The sequence below is a fragment of the Etheostoma spectabile genome, chromosome 8 (assembly GCF_008692095.1).
Source record: "Etheostoma spectabile isolate EspeVRDwgs_2016 chromosome 8, UIUC_Espe_1.0, whole genome shotgun sequence".
Taxonomy (NCBI): Eukaryota; Metazoa; Chordata; class Actinopteri; order Perciformes; family Percidae; genus Etheostoma; species Etheostoma spectabile.
Genome location: NC_045740.1, coordinates 5,378,792 through 5,395,254, shown reverse-complemented (window position 1 = coordinate 5,395,254; position 16,463 = coordinate 5,378,792). Strand labels below are relative to the sequence as shown.

The following is a 16,463-nucleotide window of genomic DNA, read 5'->3' as shown; positions in this document are numbered from 1 at the left end:
AGAGAGAGAGAGAGAGAGAGAGAGTAAAGTTTCTGAAACATGCAGACCAAACAATAGAGTTCTACCTAACAGTAGAGCTTTTCTGGCGTTGGAACAAATGACAAAGCACACAAGGTTTTCTGTGCTGTATACTGTAATGTATACTGTGCTGATTAAGTACGACCACAGTGCCACACTGAGCTGACAGCCGGTGTTACACAACACCAGTCAAAGGGACTTACATACTGAGTAAAGGTGCAAGTTCTGTCAGAACAATGCAGACGTGCTGTAGCATTGTTCACCCAGCTGAAATAACACTGACCAGGGTGTAGACGTAGGTCTGTTAGAATTCACAAATGTTAGCATTTAAAACAGCCCAACTAAGTAATATTCAACATGTCCGTACAGTAAAAGAATCATGGCTGATCATCAACCAAATTTGAAACACTGGCAACGGAGTAAAAACCGGCATTGATGGAAAAAGTCCCGTCATAGTTGGTTCAGCACAATAAAAAGCAGACTGCAGCCAGAGTTGCAACTGCTCTGCACAGCAGTTTCACACAGCGGCTGAGTGGGTGTGTGACCACAAAAATGATGAACCAAAAAGGGAATGTTGAAGGAACTTTATAACCAATTGCAGTTATGTTACTCTATAACAAAAACGGATTGATACACTGTTTGAGCAATGTTTAATGTGCCGGCCTTGATACTTGATACTGAACTGAGATGGCAACACGGGATAAACAGCTGTTGTCTTCATCAGTAAAGTCTCAATTTCAAAATGATTTTTTTAACCTTAGTGCAGAAACAGCATTGCAGATTTAAGGGTTATGTACCGTTTCGTAGATGGGTAGTTTTGTGGACAGGTGCTCACACAGGCCTACGACCTTGATGTCCGTGCCATGCAGGGTCTCATTGCGACAGGAACAGGAGTAGAGGTTCTGAGAGCTGTTCTTGATCAAAATGTTCTCAGACCAGTTGCCTGGACCCATCCAGCCACAGCACTTCATCTGGTGACATGACAGAAAGGGAGGATGTGAGTGAAATGATTAGGAGAGAAAGCAGAGGATGGGCTGAAAATGTACAAAAAAAGACACACAGGAGGAAAGACAATTAATGGAAAAATAAATAAGAGGCAAAACTAGCAAATGTGTTGGCTCAGTGAATGACAACTTCTATTGTGGTATTGAGACCAATCTGTTCTTGGCTGCATTTTTCAGAAAGATCAGGGGAAAAGAGGCTTGGCAGGAAAAAGAAAGCAAGAGAAAAAAAAAGAAGAGAGTAAAGAAAAGGCAATAAACATATTCAGAGCATTGAACAATCTGACTTTAGGTGCTGATTAGTAATTAATCATTTCATCCACAGTACAAAAAAATAATACATAGCGTCTCACTTAACCTTAACGTGTCTAATAATGCAAAGAGTTTGGCCCTGTATATTATGACAACAGACCGTAATTCCGAGCAACCAAGTAAGCGTAACCAAGATGAAGTGTAGAGATTTGGGAAACTTCTGACAGCTACGATATCCCCAACTTGGTTAAAAGAACTACCGAAATGTCAACAAAACTTGTGCCACTGGCAGTTACATCAAAATAAAATCCAGTATTAACGTTAATGCTAATAATCAATTCAGTTAATTTAACAGGCGCTAACACAGATTGTATTTGGTTTTCATTTGTCAACAAACCCTCCCAAATATGTCGCAAAAGTAGCTAATTTAGGCTTTTAAAATGATGAGACTACAAGGCTAGCAGTGCGGTTAACCATGTGCACATAGTCCGGTGTAATGGAAAGTGAAATATTGAAAATAACTTTGACTGGAGAGTTCAATTCATAATGGAAACACCCATTTTACAATTATATATGCACTTGTGTTACTGTAAGAGTCATTTAGAGTAGCATATGTGAGACCAACCTGCTGCTGTTCATATACACTTACCAAAATTATAAACGCAACACTTTTGTTTTTGCCCCCATTTCTCATTAGATAAACTGACTTTTTTATGTACACAAAAGGTTTATTTCTCTCAAATATTGTTCACAAATCTGTCTAAATCTGTGTTAGTCAGCACTCCTCTTTTGCCGAGAAAATCCATCCTCCTCACAGGTGTGGCATTTCAAGATGCTGATTAGACAGCATGATTATTGCCCAGTTGTGTCTTAGGCTGGCCACGATAAAAGGCCAGTCTAAAATGTGCAATGTTGATATATTGCGGGGGTCCGAAAACCAGTCAGTATCTGGTGTGACCAGCATTTGCCTCACGAACCGCGACACATGGTCTCCCCTTGATCAGTTTGTTGATTGTGGCCTGTCGAATGTTGCTCAATATTGGCAGGAAATTCTTTGGTTACGTTGCAGCAGCTGCCCGAGTGGCTGGTTTCAGACGATCTTGGACGTGCGGTTGCATGTACTGCCAAATTCTGTGAAATGCCTTGGGAAACGGCTTATGGAAGAGAGATGAACATTCAATTCATGGGCAACAGCTCTGGTGGACATTCCTGCAGTAAGCATGCCAATTGGACGCTCCCTTAAAACTTGCAACATCTGTGGCATTGTGCTGTTTGATAAAACTGCACATTTTAGACTGGCCTTTTATCGTGGCCAGCCAAAGGCACACCTGTGCAATAATCATGCTGTCTAATCTTGATATGCCACACCTTTGAGGTGGATGGATTTTCCCGGCAAAGGAGAAGTGCTCACTAACACAGATGTAGACAAATTTGTGAACAATATTTGAGAGAAATAAACCTTTAGTGTACATAGAAAAAGTATTAGATCTTTGAGTAGAGCTCATGAAAAATGGGGGCAAAAACAAAAGTGTTTTGTTTATAATTTTGCTCAGTGTATCTATGTAGCATATATTGGTAGGACAATACTGGCATGGTGTCATGGGCTATTTTTCAAACTAATGGGGTATTAAAGCTACCATTAATGTAAACCGACATTATATTACAACAGATTTGTTTGATGATTTAGTTTATTCATTTCACATTAGATCTTTGGGTAACTCACCGTCCTCTGAACATAGTCCCAGGTGTGCTCGGTGGTCCTGTTCTGGCCAGTGTAGTTGATTAGCATACCTTGTATGATGTTGGACATCTCGTATTTCAACTGGAGATGAAATGAGAATACATTATCAAGAAGGTTTATGCGAAGAAAACAAACACACCCACGCTAAATCGTTTTCTGGAATATACTGGCAACATCTGAACATAATGTTTCTTAAGTCAACACCTCAGATGGTATTTCCCTGTCAAGTCTCATGCTGGGCAAAAACATTGCACAAATACAGCTTAGTAGGAGAACAACTTTGTGTTTATGTGTGTAAGACCACAGAGCGGTGGTAGCAATGTATCTTCAGAGCCCTAGGGGACATGAGTGAGAACCTCTCTCTATTCTGGGAAATGGCACCACCCTGCCCTGTGGTAAGCCTTAAACACAGGGAGCACGTCTAAAGGCTGCCGACACACATGCTCTCAGAGATACACACAAACACATATGTGCGCACACATACATGCTGGAGGGCAAACCGCTGAAAGGCCTCCGCCTATCCTGAGTCCTACAGGTGTGAGGTTTATCAAAGGAAAGGCTTTTTATGTCCAGGGAGGGAATGACCAAATTCAGAGTATGAAATCGATCCGAGATGTTGGTGTGTTTAAACATGACACTCCCTTTACACGCACAGTGTAAACACACTGGCGGTATTATTTGGGCTGGTGCTGATTTGATTCTGCATGATGGTCACCTTCATCTATGGTGTAACTTAAAAACTGTGTTGAGCGACCTGTTGGAGATGCCCTGCCGATTTAAAAATCATAAAGAACATGTGATATTAGGATGTATCTTGTTATATTGAATATAGTTTTGACATCCAGATGTACAGTTGTTGTTTTATGCTTAAGCTTACATGAAATATTTCATGAACAGCGACGATATCTGGTTTGTTGTGACATGGCTGACTTGTTTTCTACTTTGCACTTTCTTGGGTTCCCCCCCCCGGGCTAATTTAACTAATTTATCTATTCAAGGCTCAACTCAACTCAGAGCCATGACTGAAACATTTTCAATCACCTCTGGTGAGTTAGCGATGTCACCTGTAGAGGGTACTGTTTCATCAAAGACTTTAGTAGAAAGTGGTTTCTGTCCCTGGGGTAATAATTATTATTTTAGATGAGGCAGACCAATTTAATATTCCTGCATATGACAGCAGCTTTACCAACACTCATGTATTAGTTCACCTTCTGCCTCTAACACAAAACATTAAAAACACCCAGCGGGGGAACCAAGAAAGACAAAAATGGAAACAATCAGTGTGAGACCCTGCTTACTACTTCCTTTACAGTTGTCAAACATCTCCTACAATCCACCTGCTCTATCTCACTTTCTACCAGCATCAGTCACAAAGCAAAACCATGTCACTTTCCATTTGTTGAGGTATAATACTGTGTTTCATCACCGGATGCAGGAGGCTTCCTATCAGGTTCACCTAAGATCGAAATGGTGCCAGTCACAGTTGTGAAGGGAGAAACCACAAACACAGAGTAGGCCCCAGTTGTACCAGTGGCAGACGGAAAGGTAGTGTGAGGAAGAGGCATGAGAATTAGGGGTTAAAGGGCAAGAGAAGAATAAATTAGGACAAAGAGTAATATGGGAGAAAAGACTAAAATAATGTTCAGACAGGAGGACAAATTATACAGAAGTGAAATTGAGAAAATGAAAGGGAAAAAAGTAGAAAAATAAAGGACATAGGAACCAGTGTCTCACCCGATCTCTTTGGAAGTAGATGAGAACTCCAGCAGTGACCTGGGCGATGAGGATGAGCAGGAGGCAGGTGAAGTACTGTGGAAAATGTCAGTATAACAACATTTATATCAAAAACTTTGAACACGCTGACAAGAATGCCGGAAATAAATATTCTCATTGTACAAATTATGGAAAATTAAATAAAGAATATTTAATAATATTTCAAGCGGCTATAATCAAATGAATGAAATGACAGTGTTATAAAAATTGTGACAAAGTCAAGGGGTTACATGTAGTGATTAACCTAAAGACAATTCTCACCAGAATCTGTGGCTCTCCTTGGCTTTAAAAAAGCTTTATAACAAGTTTAAGCTAAGTGTTTAGCTGTCCGGCTCACAACTTTACGGTTATGCTTCACTCTTACCACTCTCATAGGGTTGATTTAGGCTGTAGTAGGCAGCTGTTTTCAGAGAAAAAGCTCTAAAAACCTCCTGCTCAGCACCAAACAGCAGACAGACACAGTAATTGTCTAACTGGTGAAGATAGTGGAGCACTTAGCAGCAAAAGAGACATATTTTCCTCAGGAGTTGGTATAGACCAAAAACAGATCTAAAAGGACAGTGACACATTAATCAAGGGGACATAAACTCCAAATTAATGATAATGTTGCTCCATGTCTGCTGGATGTGTAAATAAGCAATGGTTTGCTAAAATGCCGTATCAATTTAAAATATGTCAATGATGTGTTTATAACCTGTCTGCAACCAGACCATGAGTCCAACCCCCCAATTACTGCAAGTTTAAAAAATTCCACATTATATGATAAAAAATGCAGAATGGAAAAATACATTTCTACCTTTCATTTTAAATTGTAGTACATCTGTGTTTAGAGACTCTAATCTTAAAAAGCCTTTTGCGAGAATATTGTAAGTCATATAACATCTTTCGACAGCCTCATGCATGTCCTCCTTGAGTGTAAAGGTGGTGTTTGTGTGTGTGTGTGTGTGTATGTGTGTGTGTGTAAGACGGGGTGGGGGGGTCCTGTGCCAGCTGGTCAGTGTCACTGGGAGAAGTAGGTCACAGCAGTTCTTCAGTTAACCCCTAGCAGGTTTACCACTGTAGAGGTCATGCACCCATCCCCAGTCTTGTTGTACCCCCTACATCTCACTGGCTTTATCCCTATCAACCCCCCCCCCCCCCCCCCCCCCCCCCGGCTCTCTGTAAATCCACACATGCTGTGAGGCCCCAGCTCGCACATAACACAAATGCAAAGGGTTTAGTCAGCAGGAATCTTTCATGTGTTCTTAGCCAAGCTTGAGATCTCACACAGTGCATTTAAGTGAATGTTTCATTTAAAAAAGTGTAAAGTAAATACGCTATGTACGCACACACACACACACACACACACACAACACACACACACACAACACACACACACACACACCCACACCCACACACACACACACACACACACACACACACACACACACACACACACACTAATATTTAGTGTTAGTTAGTAGGCCTTGTAGATACAAAAAAAAGCTTATCTGGTTAATTAGTGGGCTAAACATTGCTGCAATTTATTTTTTCAAATATTATTGTGACTTAACATACAGAGATGACAGGAAATAGGGGAAGAGAGAGAGAGCAAGAGTGAGAGAGAAAGAGAGCAAGAGAGATGAGGAACAACATAAAACCAAGGTCCCCGACCAGACTCTAATGGGGGACATTGGAGTTCACGGTCAGCATGTTAAACTTCTAGAGCACCCGGGTGCCCCTTGACTCAGAATTTTTCAATTGAGGATTAAAACCTATTGATTTCTCTGTCATACAGCAGAAAATGTAGTTTCCTGTGTGGTGGCTGATGACTGCGGTTAGATGTTAGATCTTACACAAGTTTCACATTTAAACTGCCTGATCTTGCCGTGTTGGGGGTGATAAGTCTGCCACTTATAAAATGAGACCAAGCTGTAGCATGTTACAATAGGAGCTTTAAGTGAATGTCATTCCTCACCAGACCCAGCAGACAACGAATTTCGTAGATCCCTCCTATGCAGCCAAAGAAGCCCATGGCCATTGACAAGGAACCCACTCCGATGAGGATGTAGGCTGCCACTTTTACTGTGTCTGATGATTCCTCTGGAGAAAACAGATGTAAACAGACAGTTACACACAAGAAGAATTAAACTTACAAAGAACCATTGAAACTTATAAGGGTTCTGCAAACTAAACACCTGTTATAATAGATGTATAGCAACAGTTTGAAATTTTTTTAGTTAAACTCAGCAACTTTTTTAAACAAAAAACACCAGTTAGCACAAAAAATGCACTGACAGATGATTTTTCATGACAGCAGCAGCAGGGCCTTGATCTCTACTCTTGTTCTTCTTTAACCACAGTGTGTGCGCCTGCAAACAAATGCGGCTCAGAGGAAGGTCTCATTCACATGCAAAACCATTTTGACACAGATGGTTACAGCAAGCCACAAATTATTCACAGTGCAAACCTTCTACTTCTCTGAATTCAGAGCATTCTGGTGCTTTTTTCCCACAAAATATTTATTTGTGTGTGCGAGATTAATTGATTTCCCTCTTTTGTATGTAGAGTGGGAGAGCTACAGGATAAGGGGGTAGGAACTGCAATGGAAGATTGGAAGGTTGGAGAGGAGATAAACTGGAGCCATTATGTGGCTGTGTGCTATCTGGGCTGGAGGGGCTCCAGAGTGTCAGAGCTCAGTCTGCAGATGAAGCCAGAATCTGAGCTCTGTGAAATGACTCCAACTCCGAAAGATTTCTGGGCCAAGCAAACCAGCCAGAGCTATCAGATAACTCACTCCCATTTATTTGGTGAAGAAGCTGGAAGAGACAATGAATATAATGCAATGTTGCTTCTTGGCTATCACATTAGCTGCTGATGCTTCATGCAGCAATCATCATATACAGTATACATTGTGACAGATGCACAATGGATATTAATTATGCCACGGACTGTAAAAACAACATGTATTTCCAAGTACAACTCTACTGGGTAAAACATATTGACTGTACATACACTGAGCCAACATTTGTCCACACTGACATCCAATTCAGATTATGAAGTTTTATCATGATTTAGCACCACATTATTTTGCAGACATCCTTAGTCTTTATACTTCATCATGTACACTCAGTATATCCCAAAGCTAAATAAGCAATTTGTAAGCCACCAGTGCATTTCTTACCATACAACAATTCTTTGAATTTATACCCGACTACAGACGTAAACACAAAGGATTTTTAAATCAAGACTGAGAACTTTTCATTTTTCATATAACTGAACGTATAGATTCTCCCATGTATTGACAATGCAGACAAAAAATGCACACGCTGGCACAAAGACATCATTACATGAATGTACTGTACATTGCTGATACTACATGGGTTACCAGAGCAACACATGTCGTGGTAGTTTGAGAATAATTGAAAGCTACAAGTACATTGGTCAACATATGCCGAGTGTTTACGTGGCTAGGGTACTACTAGGGTAGCATTTAAAGGGAGGCAGACAAACACACTGTATGTTCTATATCCAGCATTCTGTTGAAGCATGTTATTTCTCTTTCTCTTTCTCACACACACACACACCCAACACCACACACAAACACACACACACACACACACACACACACACACACACACACACACACACACCAGATGTCTACAGGTTCCTTAAAAACAGGAATTACCTGAAATAGTTTAAGCAGAAGCCGCTGTGACCATCCAAAGCAGGGATGGAACAGAGCAGGGATGTCCAAACCTTTTTTAAAGATTGCCAGATTTAATAATGTGAAGAAGCCCTGGGGCCAATGGTCCCTTCAGACTTTTTTTTTTTAAGAATTAAAGTTACGTACAAATGCACTGTTCAATAAAAATGTTCATTGTTTTTAAAATGACAATGTAACCAAATCTACCCCACTCAGGCGTGAACAAAAACAAAGTCAAGCCAAGTCAAAAAAAGAAAACGCTTCTGCCTTACTTTGACATCTGTAGTCAGATAACAGAACAGACTATATGGAATCCCTTAAACTTCAGTGAAGTTAATAAATATATTAACCTCATGTTTATTTTATACATTACTTTTTATGAGTAATGCAAAGTTTGCTAATATGACTCTTGCTTTTTCGTCTTTCACAAACCGAGGCTGTGGGCCGTTTAAAATCCGGCAGCAGGCCGTGATTGGGCCCCGGGCCGGACTTTGGACATGCCTGGAATAGAGGAAGCAGTGACGCGAGATTCAGCGCTGAACTTGGACTGCATGAGGCATTGGCATAATTCTTTTCCTTCTAGATACTATGATTCCCTTTACAGTTATTAGTCTCAATGTAGAGCACAACTATTTTGCTGCACATTAAATCAACATAATAGAGATTAAGTAAGTGGACCATAACAATATTTTTCAATGTAGATCATAAGCCAGTTCTCTATAATTATCAAAAGTTGGAACTACAATTGAGAAAGATGTCTGTGGGTTGTTTCCCCGCAGCACCGTGATTAAATGAACACTCGTTCTAGTAAAAGCATACACCCTGGAGTTAGAAGAAACGTCATGCAACACTAATGTAACCTCAAAACGAGTCTCCGCTTTGCCCACTTCTATAGATTTAATTGAAGCAGTTTTCTGACGTTCATGGCATGTTATGGCAATATATCTTTAGATTACCTTTAACTAACATCATGAAGAACCAGTATCTAACAATGATGGGCCAACTTTTAAATCTTAGTTGCTATTTCTAAGTCTTTTAAAACAGACCCTCTGCCAGGTGTATCAATGCTGCAGAGCAACCGATACTGTACTTAACAACCTTCCTGCTGTGCACCTAGCATCTGTGTTCTGAGGTAATTTCCCATATAGTACACTTTATTCTGAAGTCAACATGTGTTATCCTGGTTACTGTGCTGTTCGGTTGTGTACTATGGCACGTTTCCATGTAGGTTGCCGCTACATATTCTAAAATATTTCCTTGGGTAGTTTCAATGGAACTTTCCATGTGAAGAGGCACGTATTATGGTGCCGTTCAAGAAAGCTGCAGAGGGAAGAGGGGGGACTTTTTGGTGTTGCAGGTCCTTCTGTAAACATGACAAGAGCCACACATCCAGCTTGTATAGAGCTGAAGAAAAGTCATGGTTGACATTATGTACAGATTTAAAATGCAAACACACCATAAGTAGATCAGCTTTGTGCTGAAATTCTTGCGTTTAAGTGGCCCAAAGAAAAATAATTTCCTAACCAAGTACTCTTTTCTTTGTTCACGACTTTGGAAAGTTTCTAAATTAATCTGCAGAATATTTCCAAACTGCCTTGGCGCACTATCTGGCTCACAGACCTCCTTTCCATGGCTGACTTTTTAAACAAAAGGCAAGCTGTGTTTTGGCAAGTGCCAGCAAGATAAACTCAAGGCATCATGTCACTGAGGTAAACTGTTAACGGCAGTGTTTTCATATAGAAGGGTTAACACTGAGGTACGGATGCCCTTTTAACTGAGAAATAGGGGTCCTGAAACCAAAACATTCCCGAAGTTCCCCTCCCTGAAGTCATAGGGACAGCTGCAAAGGCCTCTATTAATATAACTCATAAAGAATGGAAACTGAAAACACAGATATCCTGTTTATAGTCAGGCAATGGTACAACTTCTGAAGGGAACACACAGAGTCAATAAACAGAGTTGCCTGCAGCTTTGGGTTTTTTCTCTCTACAGAGTGGTAAGAGATTTGTTGGGTAAGAAATCCAGGGACACAGTTAGGAGTTGAAGTTGACCCCTCCAGGGTACACATGGAACAAAAATACATGAAGGAGAGAAGGTCATCAAGCCCCATATAGGAAGGGATTTCCTCGGGGTATCAGTGAAGCAGGATCTCTGCTATCTCAGGAGGAACAGCTGGATTGTCATAACAATAGGACTGGGGCTGGCAGGGATGATGGATACTGTACTGCCCTTATATTCTGGATGCCTGACTGAAGCTAAGCAAACTCAGCTCAATAATAACCTTGGACTGATTTCTTCCTAAGTAGTGATCTCAAGAGCTGAAATATGAGCCAGAGGAAGACAAGACTCAGTCTGACAAGTTTAGGACACAAGGTCAGTTCTGGTTGTCTTCGTCATAACTTCAGCCTTTTCACAACTCATTAGTCAAAGCAGCACAGACCTCCAGCCTAAATATAGATTTCTCCAGCTCTATACAGGCCTCAGAGATTGGCCTTTCTCATCATGAAACTTCTCATAGTTATGAACTGCAAACAGAAGCTGGGGCTGCAATTCAAAAATAATTTTCACCATTGATTATTCTGCCAAAAAGTCAGAAAATTGTCAACCATAATACCCTAAAACTACAGGTTACCTCAGATTATTTGTTTTGTCCGACCAAAACAAAAAGATATTTATTTTACAATGACATAAGACTGAGAAAAGCAGCAAGATAAGACTTAAACAGTTAATGGATAATCAAAATAATTGCTGCTTTATTCAATCTAACCGTAAAGGTTATTCAATCTTGTTGAAATATTGTCAGTTTAGGAGCAGTAAATCTTATAGTTCTTTTAGACTGGCACAGCGCACATGCTATAACCACATTTGAGGTTTATCTGAATGGGTCAACATTCATCATCAGACGTACTGTAAATTTGCGACCCATGTCATATGCCCATCTCCTGTAGAAAAGAACTATCACAGTTTTTTTTAAAGAAACGCAGCATTTGACTTCTAATAATTAGGAAGTTGCCAGATAATTGAAAGAATTCTTCTGTATAGACTGATGTTGGGAGAAAACCTCACTGCTGCTCTCAGCAATGCTACATCTGGGATGAATACACTGAAAGCATTTATACCAAGATTTATGGCAACTAAGAGTTTCCATCAGTGGTTCCTTATTGTTTTCAGCTGGAACTGGGTTTCATTATGCTTTCTCCAGTGTCTTCACAGTTGATAACCTAAGTTAAACATATTTTTGTCTATGACAAAGCTGATAACTTTGTCTCTTAGGAGAATGCCATTCCAAGGCTTGGTTTCTTTTTCCCTATGCAGCATCAACAAATAGATATGTGACAACATCTGTGAAGGTGGGAGATTCTATCTGTACACTTCTGCCACCTGGGGAACTGAGAGAACCGTCAAGTTCAAATTACAACGCCGTGGAAAATAAAGAAGCTACTTACTGACATAAGATAAAACAACTTGATTGTGAGCGTGTCACCTCCCCTGACTAACCTACTCCCCTGGATCTCCACAGATGTGTCTATCAGTGGAAGTTCACGGGAAAGCTTTTGAATGGCTGAGGAAGTCATGAGGTTTCATCTGCAAGTCATACTTTTGGTTTGCTGCGAAAAAATCCCTTGGTGGTTCCTTGGGAATGAGTCCTACAGTATGGGCCAAAATCCATATAAGCTCTGCAGAGTAGGCCAGGGGTTTTAGGATTTGACAAGCACACTCTTCAATCTCCATTTCCAATTCTACTGCATTCAGACCAGCTGAACTGACATGGGTCAAAAGTGCTGAATGTTTGCTGAAGTGTTATCACAAATGATTTGGCAGTAGGACTGTGGGTGTGTGTTACAACACTTACGTAGAACAGCAATGAAGCTCTGGTTATCAAAGAGGACCCACAGGCCAAAGCCCATGATCACTGCTCCAAAGATCTGTGGAGGGGAAACAGAAAGGAATCAGCCACCAAATCTCATGTGAGAGTTAAACACAAAAATCTGTGCTGGTGTGTCAGTCTGCCACACCTGGAATGAATCAGATCCTAACTCTTTTCCCTGTCTCCTTGTCTCTTTCTCTCATAGCAACGTACAGAGAAAGATGATGTGGAGAGGATCAAGAGACACACTCTGCTGGTTTCTCCTCACAAATAACAGCCAGCCAGCCAAAAAACTACAAGTCACACTCAACCATATCCTGTTCAGAACAGCAAACTCAACGGTGTTGAGTGAGGATAAGAGTGTCAAGACAATGACAAGAATCACCTCAAGACTAGAACATTTTGTCACTGGCATTGGCAAGCCTCAGAAAATTATCAGTTTTACCTTATGTATCTTTGTAATGAGGAAATAAAGTTCTGTGTTAAGACGGCCCTTGTTTAGAAGTTGTGGGGCACTTTAATGGGGGCACAATCCTTAGATGAGAGGCTCTGGTGATTCACCAGCTTCTCCCCAAGCCCACAACAGTCATTAGAGCCCTGGTTAAGAGCTGCTCATTTACTGTTGAGCTCCCGGCAGCCATCATTAGCCCACCACTTCCTGGCTTCCCCTAGCCTCCACTAGTCTAATCTGTCCGCTTGGACAAACACTGACAAAAAAAACACACACGCTTCCTATTAGACACCAGTTGAGTGTTCACATCAAAAGGTCTGTGTCAGGTTTACAACCACAGTCTCATTGGAAAGGTCTGGACATCCTCATAGAGTCAGTCTTAAGAGGCTGGGGTTTTATCAACCCCTGGACTTTATGTTGTGGCCGGTGTGAGAGAGGAGGAACTAAACAGTATCCATCTGCTGTTGTTAAGATCAGTCTGTGGAGAGGTACTCTGTAAAGTCACTCACTCTAGGCAGAGTTACAGCGACATTTCCCTATGTATCTTTAGTAATCTCTGGTGCTATAAGAACGGTTATTACAATAAAAGATACTGCTGAAAGGCATCAGACGGCTCACAATGCGTCACGAGTGATTCCGCTAAAGGAGCAAAAGTACCTATCTTAGGTAAACAAAGCTGACAGAGTGGAAGTCATGTGAAATTATTCTACACAGTCGCGGTGTTTGCAGCACTGCCACCAAGCAGTGATGAAGAAATGTGATTACTTACAAAGAAGAGGAGGTTGAAGAGGAATAGAAAGTACTTGGTGACTGTAATGCATCCTTTCCCCATGGCTGTACTTCTGGAAGACAGAAATAAACAGAATGTATTGGTTAAATTAAACATCAGAGGGTAATATTGCAGTCTAGTGTGGGTTTGTGAGATAAAAAGAGAAGACAGACACAAGATGGGAGAAAGCTAAACAAAGACAGCTCTCCTTGAGATAGCATTGCATGCCACAAAACAAGGACACCGGAAAATCTGCACAGTTGGGTTCCTGATTAAAAAGCTTTAATCTTCAAAAGCAACAAGATCCAGCTTAATTCATTTTTTTAACAGCCGCATTATTCTGGTCTTAAACAGCCCGACTGGCTCTAGTTTTACAAGACAACAATTGGCCTGTTGTCTGAAAATATTTGGTTTTATGACAGGATAGTATGATTCTGAAAGCAAATTTGAAAACAAATATAGTTTAGTTCTTGACAAACAAGAAAAATCACTTTGGTGAGACAAATTGGAGAGAAAATCACAAAATCTAAGTGGTGAAGTCATGATGACAGTGTGGAGACCATGGCAACATGTGGTTAGACATGCGATTGTCATCACAAGCAAAAGGGAACCAGACCAATCTACAACTGTGTTTACTAGCAGTAACAAGTTTGGTTAGAAACACAGAGCATTACAGTCAACTCCATCTACTAATTTGAGCCAAATGTACAACAAGACAGCCTATAAAACCATATTCAGCCACATTCAATAGTTCGGCTGTCACACAATGCATCACCGACAACACAATAATGTTGTGAATCAGAGCCTCAAAACAGGTTCAGAAGTGTAGCTGTACATTTAGTTTACTTCTCACTCATCTGTGTTTTTTACCATGTGCACTGATGTAGGCTACACATATGACTGCATTCAGGGGCTTTTCTGTGAGTAACATTTTCCTTTGAGGAAACACCTGTAAGCCAGGCCAGCAGCACACATACAGCACAGTTAGGACACGTTATGAAACTCTCTGGCAACATGGTTCCGCCATAACCAGACCTTTTCCTTCATTGGGAGCACTCAAAATATAACCAGCTATTGTGGTTATTTGAGGAGTCTGAAAATATCCTATAGAGACAACTCCCCATGTATCAGATGACGAGCAGTTCTCTTCTCCCTGTCTCTGTGGCATCAAAACTGTTGGTTCTTCCCCATGCCTGGGCCTAGTGTGTATTTAGTTCTATTTTAAACAGTTCATACTACTTTTGGAAGCCCAAACCCGTGACCTGATGTGTATTATCTATTATTTCTAAATATAAAGAATTCTGTTTTGTTTTTGATTGATCTTATTTTTTTTGTAATGGTGGATTTCTTGTTTGAAGATTTGACTAAAGACAAGCACATGCACTAAAAAGTATGGCAGAGCAAGTAGCTTGGTGAGCAAAAAGTTTGTCATGATGGTAAATGTCACTTTACGCCTAACATGGTATTACCAGTTAAATTACCTTTGAGTTACCTTGGAGCATATTTACTTTGTTGACATCTCTGAGTCACATCTGACTGCTAGACTTTTATTAAATTGAATTGTATTTGATAAGGGTGATGCAATTTAACATAGTTTCAATACAGAGAATGAAACTGATGTGCTGTACACAGAGTTTATAGCTGTTGCAATTTTTTTGAAGTCTTTTCTTTCCCTTCAATTGGTTAGTGGTGGGTCTGTACAAGTGAAAAGGAAAGCAATATCGCAGCTGCCATATCTTTTTAAAGTATGCATCATGACAACAAGAAATGACTGTCAGCCTAAGTTAAAGATAAAATAGTATTTAACCAAATTTTCACCCTAATGTTTACTTCCTTATTTTTTCCAAAACTACTGTGCTGATTTTACCTGCCTAATGATTACAGTGAATTTACACTGTATAATTGTAACACATTGTTGCAATTTTCTTCACAAAATTCTTGGCTAATCTAATCTTCTCAGTTAGAATAAAACACTGAAAGTTAGGATTCACAAAGTAATATAGTTTGGGCTGCTGGGAACCATCACAAGAGCAACCACATGCAAACATAGGCAAATAAATACTGTATATCTTTTCGTCCAACATTACTGGCTGGAAGTACAATCTGTAGCGTAGACGGCTGAAGTTAACATTGCTATTACTAAGTAACCACTGACACTAGGCTATTAAATGTACTTGATAACATAAATACCAACACAATTCATGTTTAAAAAATGGAACACAGTACAAAGCTCACAACAGATACTGCAAAGTAGATAATCTTTAAAGAAGATTTCGGGTCTTTATGGTGATGGTGAGCAGCAGTGCGGATTAAAAACGGCTTAGTTATGACAACCATTGTTTGTTGACTGAGCCCCGTCCATCTGAAAACAATTCCAAACACTGTCTCAAAGCTACTTAGGCTATTATGTTTTTCAACTAGCAACTCAACCAATCAATCAATCAGGACCAGCCCAATTCATTCTGAAGCATCCAACTAAACATTTTGAGGTGAGCAGCAAAACCAAACCAAACCATAAATTAAATCTTTTGCAGAATTTATTCAATACAAACACACACATTAAGCAGATACTGTAAACTGTGGGGCCATTTTATAAGTTTATAGGTTGACAGTAGACAATCCCAATCACACTGCATCCCCTAAGTGTGAATGACATGTATGTTCCGAGTTGAAAATAAGAACTAGAAAGTAAAATGGAAATTTAAAGCAGAGCAAAATGGCAATTCCAAGAAACAGCAACCTTGGGTAACAGCTAGTATTCATAACGCTGCTGAAATCTAAAGACAATGCAGTATGTCTGAAATGGGGCAACAGAAAAAGACGTGTATAAACTCAAGCTTATGGTGCAAAAAACAAAATTACTTTCAAAGAAAGTCGCAAATGAGTCACCTGAACTTTCTTTGAA

The 16,463-nt window shown here is 40.2% G+C and overlaps 1 protein-coding gene across 1 annotated transcript in view; it reads right to left on the bottom strand.

The window, feature by feature from the left end:
• The window catches only part of cd82b (CD82 molecule b), a 23,508-nt gene that overhangs the window by 2,955 nt on the left and 4,090 nt on the right, over positions 1–16,463 (bottom strand). Inside the window, exons 2-7 of the mRNA XM_032523726.1 lie at positions 13,559–13,631; positions 12,324–12,396; positions 6,743–6,867; positions 4,747–4,821; positions 2,995–3,093; positions 816–989 (exon numbers count right to left, since the gene is read on the bottom strand). Coding sequence (XP_032379617.1) covers positions 816–989; positions 2,995–3,093; positions 4,747–4,821; positions 6,743–6,867; positions 12,324–12,396; positions 13,559–13,621 — 609 coding nt within the window. The 5' untranslated portion in view covers positions 13,622–13,631. The remainder of the gene's footprint in view (positions 1–815; positions 990–2,994; positions 3,094–4,746; positions 4,822–6,742; positions 6,868–12,323; positions 12,397–13,558; positions 13,632–16,463) is intronic.